The sequence below is a fragment of the Petromyzon marinus genome, unplaced genomic scaffold, assembly GCF_048934315.1.
Source record: "Petromyzon marinus isolate PM22_M1 ecotype Great Lakes invasive population unplaced genomic scaffold, UKy_Petmar_22M1.pri1.0 PM_G_Scaffold_19, whole genome shotgun sequence".
Lineage (NCBI taxonomy): Eukaryota > Metazoa > Chordata > Hyperoartia > Petromyzontiformes > Petromyzontidae > Petromyzon > Petromyzon marinus.
In genome coordinates this window covers 624,740-643,522 of record NW_027422750.1, presented here as the reverse complement: position 1 = coordinate 643,522, position 18,783 = coordinate 624,740, and the positions used below count along the sequence as shown (strand labels likewise).

The 18,783-nt window shown below is 49.0% G+C and overlaps 1 protein-coding gene across 2 annotated transcripts; it reads right to left on the bottom strand.

The window, feature by feature from the left end:
• Nucleotides 1-4,746: 4,746 nt before the first annotated feature.
• LOC116937322 (E3 ubiquitin-protein ligase CCNB1IP1-like) lies at nt 4,747-8,416 on the bottom strand. Of its 2 annotated transcripts, none has more exons than XM_032944382.2 (3): nt 8,075-8,416; nt 6,893-7,232; nt 4,747-6,323 (listed from the first exon to the last, which is right to left on the bottom strand). In XM_032944382.2, the coding sequence occupies exons 1-3, from the start codon at nt 8,369-8,371 to the stop codon at nt 6,109-6,111; spliced, it is 852 nt and encodes a 283-aa protein (XP_032800273.1). In that variant the 5' UTR covers nt 8,372-8,416; the 3' UTR covers nt 4,747-6,108. The 2 variants fall into 2 exon arrangements, with proteins under 2 accessions (XP_032800273.1, XP_075916513.1); XM_076060398.1 differs by having other exon boundaries at nt 6,165-6,323; nt 6,903-7,232.
• Between the last annotated feature and the right edge of the window lie 10,367 nt (nt 8,417-18,783).

The window sequence follows — 18,783 nt, the reverse complement described above, 5'->3', positions numbered from 1 at the left end:
CTCTTGAAAAGTCTATTAACTTCTCCCTCCTGAAAGGAGATAGTCGTCTCTGTAGTATTGGTGGGGGATGGGGCCTCTTGGGTTGGAAGGGGTGGTTCAGGACAGTCCAATTGTCTTTCAAATCTACAGTAGAACTCGTTCAGGTCGTTGGCTAGGCGGGAGTCGTTAGTGGTGTGGGGGGCTCTGGGTTTGTAGTTGGTGATCTGCCTGAGCCCTCTCCAGACAGAAGCAGCGTTGTTTGTAGAGAACTGGTGTTTTAGTCTCTCTGAGTACAGTCGTTTAGCCTCTCTCACCGCTTTGCTAAACCTGTTCTTCGACTCCTTGAATCTGTCTCTATCTCCACTCCTAAACGCTTCCTCCTTCTCCAACCTCAACCTTCTGAGCTTTGCTGAGAACCAGGGCTTATTGTTGTTAAAGTTCACCCTGGTACGTGTTGGGATACAGCAGTCCTCACAGAAGCTGATGTAGGACGTCACAGCCGCTGTGAGTTCATCCAGACTATTGGTAGCAGTCGTGAACATATCCCAGTCAGTACAGTCTAAGCACGCCCGCAAATCTTCCACAGCCTCACTGGTCCACTGTTTAGATGTCCTCACAGCAGGTTTACAGAGTTTTAGTTTCTGCCTGTATGCAGGAATCAGGTGGACTATGGCATGGTCAGAGTGTCCTAGTGCTGCTCGGGGGATGGCGTGGTAGGCTCTACTGACTGTAGTGTAGCAGTGATCCAGAGTGTTCCCTTCTTTGGTTGGGCATTTAATGAATTGTATGTATTTGGGGAGTTCGTGGCTGAGATTACTTTTGTTAAAGTCGCCAAGTACGATAACCAACGAATCTGGATTTGCTCGCTCCACACTCAGAATCTGATCGGCGAGCATGCGTTGGGCCTCTTTAACCTGAGGACAAGGCTGCAAATAAACTCCGACCAAAATGAGCGACGCGAACTCGCGAGGCGAGTAAAACGGTTTACAGGTTATAAAAATTGATTCAAGGAGTGGAGAACAATGTTGCAGAATCACTGTGACATCTACACACCAGCCACTATTAATGTAAAAACAAATACCACCGCCTTTCGTCTTGCCGGAGAGTGCTATGTCACGATCCGATCTTACAAGATGGAATCCTGCTAGTTGTAGCGAAGTGTCCGGAATCAAATCACACAGCCATGTTTCCGTGAAGCACAAAGCAGAAGCTGAAAGAAAGTCTTTGTTTTTTACCATCAGTAGCTGAAGTTCATCCATTTTGTTGTACAGTGAACGTACGTTGGAGAGGAAAAAGCTCAGAAGCACTGTTCGGATCCCGCGTCTGCGTAGCCGTACTAGAGCCCCCGACCGTTTACCCCTTGGGCGGCGTTTTGCTGCTTGAGCAAAGCCTAGCGCGGCATTGACAAGAATGCCTACTAATTCTGCCGCTGGAAGCAGAAAAGTAGGAATTAAATCCACAGGAGTTGTTTCCCTGATATTTAAAAGTTCGTCTCTTCTTAAAGAACTCCGAAAATCTTGGCAAAACACTGAATTGACAGACAAAACAAGACAAAACAGGGCGCACCGACCGGCTGAGGCTACTATCATCGGCGCCATCTTCGCACCAGCACGGGTGTGTTGAACAGCAGGCCCCTCTCACCAGCACGGGTGTGCTGAACAGTAGGCCCCTCTCACCAGCACGGGTGTGCTGAACAGCAGGCCCCTCTCACCAGCACGGGTGTGTTAAAACAGCAGGCCCCACTCACCAGCACGGGTGTGTTAAACAGCAGGCCCCTCTCACCAGCACGGGTGTGTTGAACAGCAGGCCCGTCTCACCAGCACGGGTGTGCTGAACAGTAGGCCCCTCTCACCAGCACGGGTGTGTTGAACAGCAGGCCCCTCTCACCAGCACGGGTGTACTGAACAGTAGGCCCCTCAACACGGGTGTGCTGAACAGCAGGCCTCTCTCACCAGCACGGGTGTGCTGAACAGCAGGCCCCTCAACAGCAGGCCCCTCCCACCAGCACGGGTGTGCTGAACAGCAGACCCCTCAACACGGGTGTGCTGAACAGCAGGCCTCTCTCACCAGCACGGGTTTGCTGAACAGCAGGCCCCTCTCACCAACACGGATGTGATGAACAGCAGGCCCCTCTCACCAGCACGGGTGTGCTGAACAGCAGGCCCCTCAACAGCAGGCCTCTCTCACCAGCGCAGGTGTGCTGAACAGCAGGCCTCTCAACAGCAGGCCTCTCTCACCAGCAAGGGTGTGCTGAACAGCAGGCCCCTCAACACGGGTGTACTGAACAGCAGGCCTCTCTCACAAGCACGGGTGTGATGAACAGCAGGCCTCTCAACAGCAGGCCTCTCTCACCAGCACGGGTGTGATGAACAGCAGGCCTCTCTCACCAGCACGAGTGTGTTGAACAGCAAGCCCCTCTCAAGACAAAACTGGACAAAACAGGGCGCACCAACCGGCCGAGGCTGCCATCATCGGGGCCATGAACTCTGTCCTAGTGGTCTTCCCCCCATGTGTACTGTCGCCTGCTGACGTATGTACTGCCGTACACTGTATTTATAACTTTCAGTCGGCAGACGGCGCTATTACGCTACATTTGGAATGTGCTAACCCAGCGGCCCCCACCCTTTTTGGCACCAGGGACCGGTTTCGTGGAAGACAATTTTTTTCACGGACCGGGGGAGGGGGGGGGTTCATCATTGGGTCTTTCCCCCTTTTCAAAGAAGCTCTCCAGCGACGTTTGTTTATTACACATTGTGGCTACTAGGGGGTTAGAGCTTGTGGGCTTTATACCAACACTGTGACTGAGACAAATGCGCAGTGCGGGAAAGAGGCGCGGACGGAAGTGGTAAATAATAAAATAATGGGGGCGGGCCACACGCGGACTCACTGCTCACCTCCTGCTGCTGTGCGGCCCGGTTCCTAACAGGGGGTTGGGGGCCCCTGTGCTAACCCACCAAGCAGGGTAGGTAAGCATTCGTGAGATTCGATATTTCAGAGTCTGTATTTGTGGCGTCCATTGCATTAAGACGGGCAAAGTGCGTGTAATTTGGAGACGGACAAAGGCATCTCGGGGATCACAGATAGCTTGGTGGTGATGGCTATGCTGTATGTAGCCTCTAATCCAGCACCGCAGAGGCAGTGAGGGTGGCTGGACCGCACACGTTTTGCGAAAATCCCTTCCCATGGACGTCGAGGTGCCACTCCCCGGCACGCCGGAAGAAGGCAGTACAGCAAAGTGCAGACTAAATATTGTAGATCCCTTCTGTATGCGTGTATGTTGAACTTCTTTTGCACGGTACGGAGCCAATTGTGCAAATTGGAGGGATCAACACTCATTAACTTAATTTGCAGAGGACTGCAGAGCTTGGCTAATTGTTGGTGTTGGCTCACAGCCTGTATGCCTGAGGTTCCTCAGCGATGGTGAGATGCAATTTGCAATGAATGATGATGCGATATGAAACTAAACATGAGTATTATCAATAGGTGATGTTTTAGTGCGTTAAACGGTGGCTGGATCACACGCACTCAGAGGTTCTGATTTGTAATCATCTTGAAAAGCGTGTTACTAAATTTCTGCCAGTAGATGAAGGCGCTATTTTAGTTAGTATTGGCGATGTAATGCGGGTTAAAGCTTGCGCACAAATTGGAGGCTTTGGAAGATAAGCCTATAGAGGTGTTTCACGATAACATGCCATGTCACTTTCATGCAGTAGAGAAGCAGCAGCTCGCCTGCGTTTAAGTGACTCGGTACAATGGTGAGCACAATGCTTGATAAGTAGGGACGTGCTCACCCAGCCATGGATAGAACTAAATAATGAAGCAATTCTGCTGGAGCTTTTCTTTTGTTGGCGGCAGGCTACCTATCTGTAATACCCAATTCTGACGTGGCATTGTGCTTGCCACTCACCCCTTCATGTGCCATGCCGGCCTGTTAAGGCTATATGGGGGATCTTTGTGTTTGTGGAGAGAGTGAAGAGTTTTCCATACCTGGGCAGTGTGCTCATGACCAGCTCCGGTTTGACAACAGAGGTCTCATTCCGAATCAGTCAAGCGGCATTAACTTTCCATCAGTTGCGTAAAGCTACCTGGTCTGTCACTTCCTATGAAGCTTCGGATCTTCTCGGCCAGTCATGCCCTCCCTTCTCTACGCTTGCAAAATGTAAACCCCCCTAAAGGAAAATCTTCCCTTGTTAGAAACATTTAGGCTGGCCTGCCTAAGATCCATCCTGGGTTTAACCAGGCTGGATTGTGTGAGGAGCTCACAGATCTTTAAAAGATCTGGACAAAATCCCATCGGTGAGCTCCTCTGGCAGGCAAGGTTGCATTAGTTGGGTCATGTAGCCCACATGCCTAAACAGCTTTTGTTCAGCCAGATAGAGGGGGCTAAACGAGAAGAGATGGAGTGATGTGGTACAAGAGGATGTGGAGCTGAGTAGACTGGTACCAGTGGTGTCTAGATCGGCCGAATTGGAGGAGGCTCGTGAATGCTGCTGCTGGGCAATTGGGTGGCTGAAGCACAGCAAGTTGGCACAGTACGGGGCACAGGTGGTGCATCGGCCATTCATTTCAGTCAGTGGACCCCTGGCACCTGGGTCTGCCCCATAACCTCCTACCAGTGGGCCTTCGACACTTCACGTGGCCTCAACATGCACATAGCCTGGCACAAGCGATGTGGTGAGGTCACCGCCACTTAGTGGCGAATGGCGGTTGTTGTGTCGACCTGTATGGGTGGTCTGTGTAATGTAAAGGAAGTGTTTTTGGCGGCCGCAAAGTCCTAAACTTTTTAATGAAAAACAAATGGAACAGGTTCCCTCTTGTGAACAGCACTTACTCCAACACAACATTGAGACATAACGCGCACCACGGTAACTCCTGGGTCGGCCGCAGCGAGATTCTAAACGGCAAACCCCTCTGTGCCGTCACGAGCGCCGCCACCACCGACCTGTCCCCCCTCCCCCGAACGCCAACGACGACACCTGGTAACCTACCCGCTGGAAAAAATTAACGGTGCTCAAGCGGTAAATGTCATGGGTTTACTCTCCAGCACGCAAATCGGCGGGGTCGAAAGCGGGAGCTCATCGGCCACGGTTTATAGCAGCAGCTGTCAGAGTCGGGATCGAACCCACGACCTCCTGTAGACCGGGTGAGGTAGTTAACATCTCATAGCCACTGTGGTGATGATGATGATGATGAGAGAGTGAGAGAGACGCAAGCTCCAAATATACGGCAGCAGCTGTCAGAATTGGGATCGCACCTACAACCTCCTGTAGGGCTGCACGGATTCCTCCAGTATAGACAAAAGTTTCTGATGGATGTGAAAGTGACGTAACCCTGTGAGCCCCACCCGGCACGGCCAATGGGAGACGTTTGTCACGTGAACGGAGTGCGGTCGTTCAGTTACTGCCGCTGGTGGTGATCACCAAGCGGGACGTCAAACTCCACTGTCAACGTTGTGGGTTTGCTCTCCCAGAACACAATTGGTGTGCGCTAAAGTAGTAACGAATTGAAACTATTAAACTCAACAAATTTATTTTTCATTTTACCAGGCCGAGGACCCACCGACCCACGCAGCTATTTTCATAAGCGACCTGGCCATCACAAACGATAGCTCAATGACGCGGCGTTATCGTCGTCGTCGTGCGTGAGAATCTCCAGCGAGCGGCTCTCCGAACACAACTGACGGGGGCGACGAGGCGCGCGCTCGCACGCGTGGACCCCGTGACGCTTGTGCACGACGTGGTTTTTTGTATTTGTTTGTCGCTGTAACGTTTTTACCCCGGGGCCCCCGACCAGAAGTCTGTGGGAAAAGAGCTTCACAGCTTGTCGGATTCCTACCTCCAGCGTAAATAAATATTTCCGATTCGGATTCCGTTTGCGCTCAGAGGAGGCAATCGACTGGCGGTGACGACGAGAGGCTCCTGCCAAGCGCCACAGGGTAGTAGGCAGATGACCTGCGGGCAGCGTTAAGACCACAGGAATCTGATGAGCGGTGAGGCCAGTGGGCGAGGTCCTTTTTGCGTCGTTTTTTTTCCCCACGAGTTTTTTTTTTGGGGAACCCCTTGCGACCGCATTGGAGGGCGAGGAGGCGGGCGCGAAGGGAAGGACTCTCGCGTTGTTACCGGGGGGAGGTCACTTCCTGGCTCCGGTCACCGCGGCTTTGGCGGGGAAGGGGAAGCGGAGGAAGCCGTCGGATTGCGGCGACCTGCCCGGGGGGCTGCCGTCGAAAAACAACGGCCTCGGCGCAAACTCCGTCCCCTCAGGGCGGCAGCACGGAGGCGTCTTCATCATCCAGCTCCACGCGTTTCCCTCCGCGCCTTGCGATGTTCGCGGGGTCGACGTCTCTGCTACAGGGGGGGGGGGGGGTGGGGGAAAAAATTACATTACGTACAAAACGTCACCGTATGAACCTATCCCCATTTTCCCTGCTTGGTCGGTTCCTAACAAAGTTCAAACATATCATTACCAGAGTTGTTTCTTTTCGTTTGCATTTTTGACTGCTTGTGTTGTGGTTATTGCAAACATGATTCCTTGTATAAAGGTGTCAGTTTTTGTTGTGCCAGCCAAAAGGGTAAAAACCTATTCCTATATCTTGTTACTGGCAAAGGAAGTCTCATAATGAAAAGGTTTAGCCCGAGCCCTCAATACTCCCTGATGGTGCGCTGTTTTTGAGTTGTACGCCTTTTGGCGTCTTCTGGTCCAACACCAGTGGAGACTAGGCTCTAAGAAAAGCCGTCTCGGGTGTGGACCAATCAAATTCAAGGACAGTGCATATTATTATCAGAGTTGTCTCTTTTGTTTGCATTTTGACTGCTTGTGTTGTGGTTATTGCAAACATGATGCCTTGAATAAAGGTGTCAGTTTTTGTGCCAGCTAAAAGGGTAAAAACCTATTACTAAAGTTCAAACGGCCCTACCGAATCTCACTATGAATGGCGAGGACGCCGCGCCGTTCAGAGCCTCCTCCTCCTCAGCGCGTCTCCCCTCGTCGATAGCGGAGAATCGCAGGCGGAGGCGATCGTAGGAAACCTGCAGTTTCTTCTGCTCCCGGTCCCTCTCCAGCAGTTTCTCGGCAGCCTCGTTGTACCTCTTCTTGAACTTGGCCAGCTCGCTCTTAGCAAGCGAGAACTGCCGCTTCAGAGTGGCGACCTCCGTGACCTTGTTCTGGATCTCCTGCTTGAAGCGGTCCTCAGACTGCACCCTGAGCCTCTTTGATTTCACGGCCAAGTGTTCCTGATACAGTCTCTCCTGGTGCACCTGCGAGATGGAAAATTTGATTAAACGTATTTTTTATCGGTTAAAGAGCCGTACGCGCAAGGGGACTTACGTGTAGAAGAATAACTCGGTTAGCGAAGCCTCTGGGAATGACGAAGCTCCAAAAAAAATTCGAAAGAATGAAAAACAAATATTCATAATTTTCAATTTAAAGCTTTCGTGACTGCAGGGATTCATCTTCTGGGTTCTTTCGGTAAAGTCACCACGTAGAATTGAGATAAAAAAATAAAACAGAATTTATTCTGTAATAAAAATTAAAATAATAATAACATAATAAATTCTGTTATTATTTTTATTATTTTATCTCCATTCTACGTGACTTTACCGAAAGAACCCAGCAGGAGAAAAATATTCATAAATCACGCAAATTAATTCAAGAGTGACATCTTAAACGCTGTACATGTTCTAAGTAGTGCCACCGATAATAGACGGACTAAATATTAACTGCGTCATTCCAATGGTGCTCGCTAAATAAAGAAATGCCTCCAAGTCTTTTTGTCTCCGAGTTAGTCACTACTTATGTTTGGAGTTTGCACGTTCTCCCAGTGGCCGTGTGGATTTTCTCCAGGTCCTCTGATTTTTCCCTCCCAATGTTTAGAAACGACATCTAACGCGTTTTAGAGTATTTGACTGCTGTAAATTTCCACGTGATGATAACAGCCGCTTGGGTTGGGCTATCATTCGTGATGGCCAGGTCGCTTCTGCAAAAAAAAGAGGTTACGTAGCTCAGTGGGACTTTATCCGCTAAAATATAAAACATTTCAGTTTGTTACTTTTTAAAAATAATTTTTATTTTTAAAAAGTCACCGATCCGTCGCCGATACCTGAAAGATCCAGAATGAAAGCGCCCGCGAACATATCTCCTGGATGACGTCCGGCCCTAGGCCCGCCAGCACCATGGACTTGTGCTCCTCGGGGGGGTTCAAGCAGACCCGCACCACGTCCAGGCTGCCGCGCGGCAAGGCGCCGCACGCCGGGCAGGCGGCCGCCCCCGTCTTGAACTCGCGTTCGCCGTCCTCGTCGCAAAAGAGATGCGAGCAGGAGGTGACCCAGGCGAAGTCGCCGACAATGCGCCGGCACTTCCTCAAGTTGCACACCAGAATTTGTTCGTGCGCCGACATTTCCTCCCCGCCTGACCACTGGCCCCGGGGGGCCGCCAGTTCTTCTGTTCCAGTCGCCGCCGTTCTGGTTGAGGGAAACGAATCGCGGGTGAAACACGTTTTCGCATGGAGCGCGCGAAAAGCGTTCGCGTTTTTTTTTGCGAGCTCCTGCCGTTTATTGACCGGCTGAGAGCTCCAGAGAGAGCGCCGGGGTGCGGTCTCGTTCGTTAAGGGCAGCGAGAGATCTTGGTCAGCGTAATGACGGAAGCAAGTGAGGTAAAGTACGATGGCGAAGCAAACAGAAATCAGTTGGGAGAGCGACGGTTTTAGAGGATAAATTGCTGAGCAGGGGGAGTGTTCTGACCTGCGGTTTGGTGAGTGGGTGGATGAGTTTGTGGGTGAGTGAGCAAACTTGTAAGTGGCTGATGGGCTGGGTGTATGCACGTTGAACTTATTTCACACCGTACAGAGCGAACCGTGCTAATCGGAGGTACGGGTAGAGGACAAGAAACTAAACACAAAGACCAGTGCAAAAGAAATTAGTTTTCAATCGAGATGATTTTAAAATGCACAGTTTCAGTGGATTCCTAATAACGGAAGGAAAATGGTTCCAGACGGACGCAGAAGCGCATCTGAAAGTGCGCAACGCTTGCCCAAAAACCTCTGCGAGGGTGAGTGTGTTGTGACCTGCAGGGTGGTGGGGTGAGTGGATGGGTTTCTGGGTGAGTGAACTTGTCAGTGGCTGACTGGTTCAGTGAGTGTCTTGTTGTGCCTGCAGTTTGGTGAGTGGGTGAGTTAGTGGGTGAGTGAGCCTGTGAGTGGCCGACTGGCTTTAGTGTGCTGTCGTGACCTGCAATGTGGTGAGTGGGTAGGTGGATGCGTTCGTGGGTGAGTGAGTGAACTAGTCAGTGGCTGGTTGGCTCAGTGAGTGTCTTGTTGTGCTTGCAGTTTGGTGAGTGGGTGCAAGTGAATTAGTGGGTGAGTGAGCCTGTCAGTGGCTGGCTGGCTTAGCGTGCTGTCGTAACCTTCAATGTGATGAGTGGGTGGTTGGATGAGTGAGTTAGTGGGTGAGGGAGCTTGTCAGTGGCTGACTAGCTGCGCGAATGTGCTGCTGTGACCTGCAGTGTGGTGGGTGAGTGAGTTAATGGGTGAGTGAGCTTGTCAGTGGCTGACTGGCTGTGTTGAGTCCTCACCACTTGAGATTGGGACGAATTGGGGAGGTTTTCGTTCCAGAAGTCGATTGACAATGGCAGAGGATAATGACTGCATGCCACACTCAATGTGCCGTCTGTATTCATCCGTATTGTTAATGTATGAATACGCCTGTTGCTCAGGAAAGCCCCACTGAGTCTCAACTCTTCTTCAGGAGGGGTCCTGCCAAGTTTGCACAAGAGGGGGCGATGTTGCTGTCATCCCCCCACTGAGCCATTTCCAGGTAATCTGTTATCTTTGGGATGTGGTTCTGGCAAGTACCAGTTCCACTGTGTTTGTGGGTTTAGCTATGGGAGGGAAACTCGGAGGAAACCAATGGAGATCACACACATGCCACTCTGTAGTACAGAGAGTGATCACACAAACCATTGCCGGACAGCTGGGATCACTCCGTGTACAGTGCTGTACAGTATCTAAATGTGTAGGGGCCATCCCTTTCGTGGGTACGCAAAAATCTGTCAAAACCTGACCCCGTACGCACGCGGGCTTTTTACACACCCCCCCCACCTGCCTACGTACGTTCGCCTGACGCATCACCCCCCCCCACCCCCTAGAATCCTGTAGAACGGCCGATATGTAATCCACGCAGAAACGATCAATTATTAATATTAACGTGTTTAAGCAAACAGATAGTCCACCGCCGGCTGCATTATTATCGAGGCTTCAACCCCCCCCCCCCCCCCGTTTCCTATGCGTACATTGTGAGTAGATCCCCCATACGCAAGCGTACGCATTTTGGGTAACCCCCTCCATGACAACGAACTAAATGGATGGCCCCGTATCGGGAAAAATCGGAGGACCCTGAGACAAATCCACGCAATCAACATGGGGAGAGAGACGCAGACTCCAAATATACAGCAGCAGGAGCAAGCGTGCTCAGGGCCTGGGCGCAAACCGACGATCTCCTGTAAGCCAGGCGAGGTAATTAACATCTCCTAGTCACCTTGATGACAACAGTCGAGGTAGTTAACATCTCCTAGTCTCCTTGATGACAACAGGCGAGGTAGTTAACATCTCCTAGTCACCTTGATGACAACAGGCGAGGTAGTTAACATCTCCTAGTCACCTTGATGACAACAGGCGAGGTAGTTAACATCTCCTAGTCACCGTGATGATGACAGGCGAGGTAGTTAACATCTCCTAGTCACCATGATGATAACAGGCGAGGTAGTTAACATCTTCTAGTCACTGTGATGACAGGCGAGGTAGTTAACATCTCCTAGTCACCGTGATGATAACAGGTGAGGTAGATACCATCTCCTAGTCACCGTGATTATGACAGGCGAGGTAGTTAACATCTCCTAGTCACCGTGATGATAACAGGTGAGGTAGCTAACATCTCTTAGTCACCGTGATTATGACAGGCGAGGTAGTTAACATCTCCTAGTCACCGTGATGATAACAGGCAAGGTAGTTAACATCTCTTAGTCACCGTGATGATAACAGGCGAGGTAGTTAACATCTCCTAGTCACCGTGATGATAACAGGCGAGGTAGCTAACATCTCTTAGTCACCGTGATTATGACAGGCGAGGTAGTTAACATCTCCTAGTCACCGTGATGATAACAGGCGAGGTAGCTAACATCTCTTAGTCAACGTGATGATAACAGGCGAGGTAGTTAACATCTCCTAGTCACCGTGATGATAACAGGCAAGGTAGTTAACATCTCCTAGTCACCGTGATGATAACAGGCAAGGTAGTTAACATCTCTTAGTCACCGTGATGATAACAGGCGAGGTAGTTAACATCTCCTAGTCACCGTGATGATAACAGGCGAGGTAGCTAACATCTCTTAGTCACCGTGATTATGACAGGCGAGGTAGTTAACATCTCCTAGTCACCGTGATGATAACAGGCGAGGTAGTTAACATCTCCTAGTCACCGTGATTATGACAGGCGAGGTAGTTAACATCTCCTAGTCACCGTGATGATAACAGGCAAGGTAGTTAACATCTCTTAGTCCCCCTGATGATAACAGGCGAGGTAGTTAACATCTCCTAGTCACCGTGATGATAACAGGCGAGGTAGCTAACATCTCTTAGTCACCGTGATGATAACAGGCGAGGTAGTTAACATCTCCTAGTCACCGTGATGATAACAGGCAAGGTAGTTAACATCTCCTAGTCACCGTGATGATGACAAGCAAGGTAGTTAACATCTCCTAGTCACTGTGATGACGACAGGCGAGGTAGTTAACATCTCCTAGTCACCGTGATGATAACAGACGAGGTAGTTAACATCTCCTAGCCACCGTGATGATAACAGGCGAGGCAGTTAGCATCTCCTAGTCACCGTGATGATGACAGGCGAGGTAGTTAACATCTCCTAGTCACTGTGATCATAACAGGTGAGGTAGTTAACATCTCCTAGTCACCGTGATGATAACAGGCGAGGTAGTTAACATCTCCTAGTCACCGTGATGATGACAGGCGAGGTAGTTAACATCTCCGAGTCACCATGATGATAACAGGCGAGGTAGCTAACATCTCTTAGTCACCGTGATTATGACAGGCGAGGTAGTTAACATCTCCTAGTCACCGTGATGATAACAGGCAAGGTAGTTAACATCTCTTAGTCACCGTGATGATAACAGGCGAGGTAGTTAACATCTCCTAGTCACCGTGATGATAACAGGCGAGGTAGCTAACATCTCTTAGTCACCGTGATTATGACAGGCGAGGTAGTTAACATCTCCTAGTCACCGTGATGATAACAGGCGAGGTAGCTAACATCTCTTAGTCACCGTGATGATAACAGGCGAGGTAGTTAACATCTCCTAGTCACCGTGATGATAACAGGTGAGGTAGTTAACATCTCCTAGTCACCGTGATGACGACAGGCGAGGTAGTTAACATCTCCTAGTCACCGTGATGATAACAGGCGAGGTAGTTAACATCTCCTAGCCACCGTGATGATAACAGGCGAGGCAGTTAACATCTCCTAGTCACCGTGATGATGACAGGTGAGGTAGTTAACATCTCCTAGTCACTGTGATGATAACAGGTGAGGTAGTTAACATCTCCTAGTCACCGTGATGATAACAGGCGAGGTAGTTAACATCTCCTAGTCACCGTGATGATGACAGGCGAGGTAGTTAACATCTCCTAGTCACCATGATGACAACAGGCGAGGTAGTAAACATCTCCTAGTCACCGTGATGATAACAGGCGACGTAGTTAACATCTCCTAGTCACCGTGATGACAGGCGAGGTAGTTAACATCTCCTAGTCACCTTGATGACAACAGGCGAGGTAGTTAACATCTCCTAGATACCGTGATGATAACAGGCGAGGTAGTTAACATCTCCTAGTCACCGTGATGATAACAGGCGAGGCAGTTAACATCTCTTAGTCACCGTGATGATAACAGGCGAGGTAGTTAACATCTCCTAGTCATCGTGATGATAACAGGCGAGGTAGTTAACATCTCCTAGTCACCGTGATTATGACAGGCGAGGTAGTTAACATCCCCTAGTCACCGTGATGATAACAGGTGAGGTAGTTAACACCTCTTAGTCACCTTGATGATAACAGGCGAGGTAGTTAACATCTCCTAGTCACCGTGATGATAACAGGCAAGGTAGTTAACATCTCCTAGTCACCGTGATGATGACAGGCGAGGTAGTTAACATCTCCTAGTCACCGTGATGATGACAGGCAAGGTAGTTAACATCTCCTAGTCACCGTGATGATGACAGGCGAGGTAGTTAACATCTCCTAGTCACCGTGATGATGACAGGCGAGGTAGTTAATATCTCCTAGTCACCGTGATGATGACAGGCGAGGTAGTTAACATCTCCTAGTCACCGTGATGATGACAGGCGAGGTAGTTAACATCTCCTAGTCACCGTGATGATAACAGGTGAGGTAGTTAACATCTCCTAGTCACCGTGATGATGACAGGCGAGGTAGTTAACATCTCCTAGTCACCGTGATGATAACAGGCGAGGTAGTTAACATCTCCTAGTCACCGTGATGATAACAGGCGAGGTAGTTAACATCTCCTAGTCACCGTGATGATAACAGGCGAGGTAGTTAACATCTCCTAGTCACCGTGATGATGACAGGCGAGGTAGTTAACATCTCCTAGTCACCGTGATGATAACAGGTGAGGTAGTTAACATCTCCTAGTCACCGTGATGATAACACGCGAGGTAGTTAACATCTCCTGGCCTCCGTGATGATAACAGGTGAGGCAGTTAACATCTCCTAGTCACCGTGATGATAACAGGCGAGGTAGTTAACATCTCTTAGTCACCGTGATTAATAGGCGAGGTAGTTAACATCTCCTAGTCACCGTGATGATGACAGGTGAGGTAGTTAACATCTCCTAGTCACCGTGATGATAACAGGCGAGGTAGTTAACATCTCCTAGTCACCGTGATGATAACACGCGAGGTAGTTAACATCTCCTAGCCACCGTGATGATAACAGGCGAGGCAGTTAACATCTCCTAGTCACCGTGATGATAACAGGCGAGGTAGTTAACATCTCCTAGTCACCGTGATTATGACAGGTGAGGTAGTTAACATCTCCTAGTCACCGTGATGACAGGCGAGGTAGTTAACATCTCCTAGTCATCTTGATGACAACAGGCGAGGTAGTTAACATCTCCTAGTCACCGTGATGATGACAGGCGAGGTAGTTAACATCTCCTAGTCACCGTGATGATAACAGGCGAGGTAGTTAACATCTCTTAGTCACCATGATGATAACAGGCGAGGTAGCTAACATCTCTTAGTCACCGTGATTATGACAGGCGAGGTAGTTAACATCTCCTAGTCACCGTGATGATAACAGGCAAGGTAGTTAACATCTCTTAGTCACCGTGATGATAACAGGTGAGGTAGTTAACATCTCCTAGTCACCGTGATGATGACAGGCGAGGTAGCTAACATCTCTTAGTCACCGTGATTATGACAGGCGAGGTAGTTAACATCTCCTAGTCACCGTGATGATAACAGGCGAGGTAGCTAACATCTCTTAGTCACCGTGATGATAACAGGCGAGGTAGTTAACATCTCCTAGTCACCGTGATGATAACAGGCAAGGTAGTTAACATCTCCTAGTCACCGTGATGATGACAGGCAAGGTAGTTAACATCTCCTAGTCACCGTGATGATGACAGGCGAGGTAGTTAACATCTCCTAGTCACCGTGATGATAACAGGCGAGGTAGTTAACATCTCCTAGCCACCGTGATGATAACAGGCGAGGCAGTTAACATCTCCTAGTCACCGTGATGATGACAGGCGAGGTAGTTAACATCTCCTAGTCACTGTGATGATAACAGGTGAGGTAGTTAACATCTCCTAGTCACCGTGATGATAACAGGCGAGGTAGTTAACATCTCCTAGTCACCGTGATGATGACAGGTGAGGTAGTTAACATCTCCTAGTCACCATGATGACAACAGGCGAGGTAGTTAACATCTCTTAGTCACCGTGATGATAACAGGCGAGGTAGTTAACATCTCCTAGTCATCGTGATGATAACAGGCGAGGTAGTTAACATCTCTTAGTCACCGTGATGATAACAGGCGAGGTAGTTAACATCTCCTAGTCACCGTGATTATGACAGGCGAGGTAGTTAACATCCCCTAGTCACCGTGATGATAACAGGTGAGGTAGTTAACACCTCTTAGTCACCTTGATGATAACAGGCGAGGTAGTTAACATCTCCTAGTCACCGTGATGATAACAGGCAAGGTAGTTAACATCTCCTAGTCACCGTGATGATGACAGGCGAGGTAGTTAACATCTCCTAGTCACCGTGATGATGACAGGCAAGGTAGTTAACATCTCCTAGTCACCGTGATGATGACAGGCGAGGTAGTTAACATCTCCTAGTCACCGTGATGATGACAGGCGAGGTAGTTAATATCTCCTAGTCACCGTGATGATGACAGGCGAGGTAGTTAACATCTCCTAGTCACTGTGATGATGACAGGCGAGGTAGTTAACATCTCCTAGTCACCGTGATGATAACAGGTGAGGTAGTTAACATCTCCTAGTCACCGTGATGATGACAGGCGAGGTAGTTAACATCTCCTAGTCACCGTGATGATAACAGGCGAGGTAGTTAACATCTCCTAGTCACCGTGATGATAACAGGCGAGGTAGTTAACATCTCCTAGTCACCGTGATGATAACAGGCGAGGTAGTTAACATCTCCTAGTCACCGTGATGATGACAGGCGAGGTAGTTAACATCTCCTAGTCACCGTGATGATAACAGGTGAGGTAGTTAACATCTCCTAGTCACCGTGATGATAACACGCGAGGTAGTTAACATCTCCTGGCCTCCGTGATGATAACAGGTGAGGCAGTTAACATCTCCTAGTCACCGTGATGATAACAGGCGAGGTAGTTAACATCTCTTAGTCACCGTGATTAATAGGCGAGGTAGTTAACATCTCCTAGTCACCGTGATGATGACAGGTGAGGTAGTTAACATCTCCTAGTCACCGTGATGATAACAGGCGAGGTAGTTAACATCTCCTAGTCACCGTGATGATAACACGCGAGGTAGTTAACATCTCCTAGCCACCGTGATGATAACAGGCGAGGCAGTTAACATCTCCTAGTCACCGTGATGATAACAGGCGAGGTAGTTAACATCTCCTAGTCACCGTGATTATGACAGGTGAGGTAGTTAACATCTCCTAGTCACCGTGATGACAGGCGAGGTAGTTAACATCTCCTAGTCATCTTGATGACAACAGGCGAGGTAGTTAACATCTCCTAGTCACCGTGATGATGACAGGCGAGGTAGTTAACATCTCCTAGTCACCGTGATGATAACAGGCGAGGTAGTTAACATCTCTTAGTCACCATGATGATAACAGGCGAGGTAGCTAACATCTCTTAGTCACCGTGATTATGACAGGCGAGGTAGTTAACATCTCCTAGTCACCGTGATGATAACAGGCAAGGTAGTTAACATCTCTTAGTCACCGTGATGATAACAGGTGAGGTAGTTAACATCTCCTAGTCACCGTGATGATGACAGGCGAGGTAGCTAACATCTCTTAGTCACCGTGATTATGACAGGCGAGGTAGTTAACATCTCCTAGTCACCGTGATGATAACAGGCGAGGTAGCTAACATCTCTTAGTCACCGTGATGATAACAGGCGAGGTAGTTAACATCTCCTAGTCACCGTGATGATAACAGGCAAGGTAGTTAACATCTCCTAGTCACCGTGATGATGACAGGCAAGGTAGTTAACATCTCCTAGTCACCGTGATGATGACAGGCGAGGTAGTTAACATCTCCTAGTCACCGTGATGATAACAGGCGAGGTAGTTAACATCTCCTAGCCACCGTGATGATAACAGGCGAGGCAGTTAACATCTCCTAGTCACCGTGATGATGACAGGCGAGGTAGTTAACATCTCCTAGTCACTGTGATGATAACAGGTGAGGTAGTTAACATCTCCTAGTCACCGTGATGATAACAGGCGAGGTAGTTAACATCTCCTAGTCACCGTGATGATGACAGGTGAGGTAGTTAACATCTCCTAGTCACCATGATGACAACAGGCGAGGTAGTTAACATCTCCTAGTCACCGTGATGATAACAGGCGACATAGTTAACATCTCCTAGTCACCGTGATGACAGGCGAGGTAGTTAACATCTCCTAGTCACCTTGATGACAACAGGCGAGGTAGTTAACATCTCCTAGTTACCGTGATGATAACAGGCGAGGGAGTTAACATCTCCTAGTCACCGTGATGATAACAGGCAAGGTAGTTAACATCTCTTAGTCACCGTGATGATAACAGGCGAGGTAGTTAACATCTCCTAGTCATCGTGATGATAACAGGCGAGGTAGTTAACATCTCTTAGTCACCGTGATGATAACAGACGAGGTAGTTAACATCTCCTAGTCACCGTGATTATGACAGGCGAGGTAGTTAACATCCCCTAGTCACCGTGATGATAACAGGTGAGGTAGTTAACACCTCTTAGTCACCTTGATGATAACAGGCGAGGTAGTTAACATCTCCTAGTCACCGTGATGATAACAGGCAAGGTAGTTAACATCTCCTAGTCACCGTGATGATGACAGGTGAGGTAGTTAACATCTCCTAGTCACCGTGATGATGACAGGCGAGGTAGTTAACATCTCCTAGTCACCGTGATGATGACAGGCGAGGTAGTTAATATCTCCTAGTCACCGTGATGATGACAGGCGAGGTAGTTAACATCTCCTAGTCACCGTGATGATGACAGGCGAGGTAGTTAACATCTCCTAGTCACCGTGATGATAACAGGTGAGGTAGTTAACATCTCCTAGTCACCGTGATGATGACAGGCGAGGTAGTTAACATCTCCTAGTCACCGTGATGATAACAGGCGAGGTAGTTAACATCTCCTAGTCACCGTGATGATAACAGGCGAGGTAGTTAACATCTCCTAGTCACCGTGATGATAACAGGCAAGGTAGCTAACATCTCTTAGTCACCGTGATGATAACAGGTGAGGTAGTTAACATCTCCTAGTCACCGTGATGATGACAGGCGAGGTAGTTAACATCTCCTAGTCACTGTGATGATAACAGGTGAGGTAGTTAACATCTCCTAGTCACCGTGATGATAACAGGCGAGGTAGTTAACATCTCCTAGTCACCGTGATGATGACAGGTGAGGTAGTTAACATCTCCTAGTCACCATGATGACAACAGGCGAGGTAGTTAACATCTCCTAGTCACCGTGATGATAACAGGCGACATAGTTAACATCTCCTAGTCACCGTGATGACAGGCGAGGTAGTTAACATCTCCTAGTCACCTTGATGACAACAGGCGAGGTAGTTAACATCTCCTAGTTACCGTGATGATAACAGGCGAGGGAGTTAACATCTCCTAGTCACCGTGGTGATAACAGGCAAGGTAGTTAACATCTCTTAGTCACCGTGATGATAACAGGCGAGGTAGTTAACATCTCCTAGTCATCGTGATGATAACAGGCGAGGTAGTTAACATCTCTTAGTCACCGTGATGATAACAGACGAGGTAGTTAACATCTCCTAGTCACCGTGATTATGACAGGCGAGGTAGTTAACATCCCCTAGTCACCGTGATGATAACAGGTGAGGTAGTTAACACCTCTTAGTCACCTTGATGATAACAGGCGAGGTAGTTAACATCTCCTAGTCACCGTGATGATAACAGGCAAGGTAGTTAACATCTCCTAGTCACCGTGATGATGACAGGTGA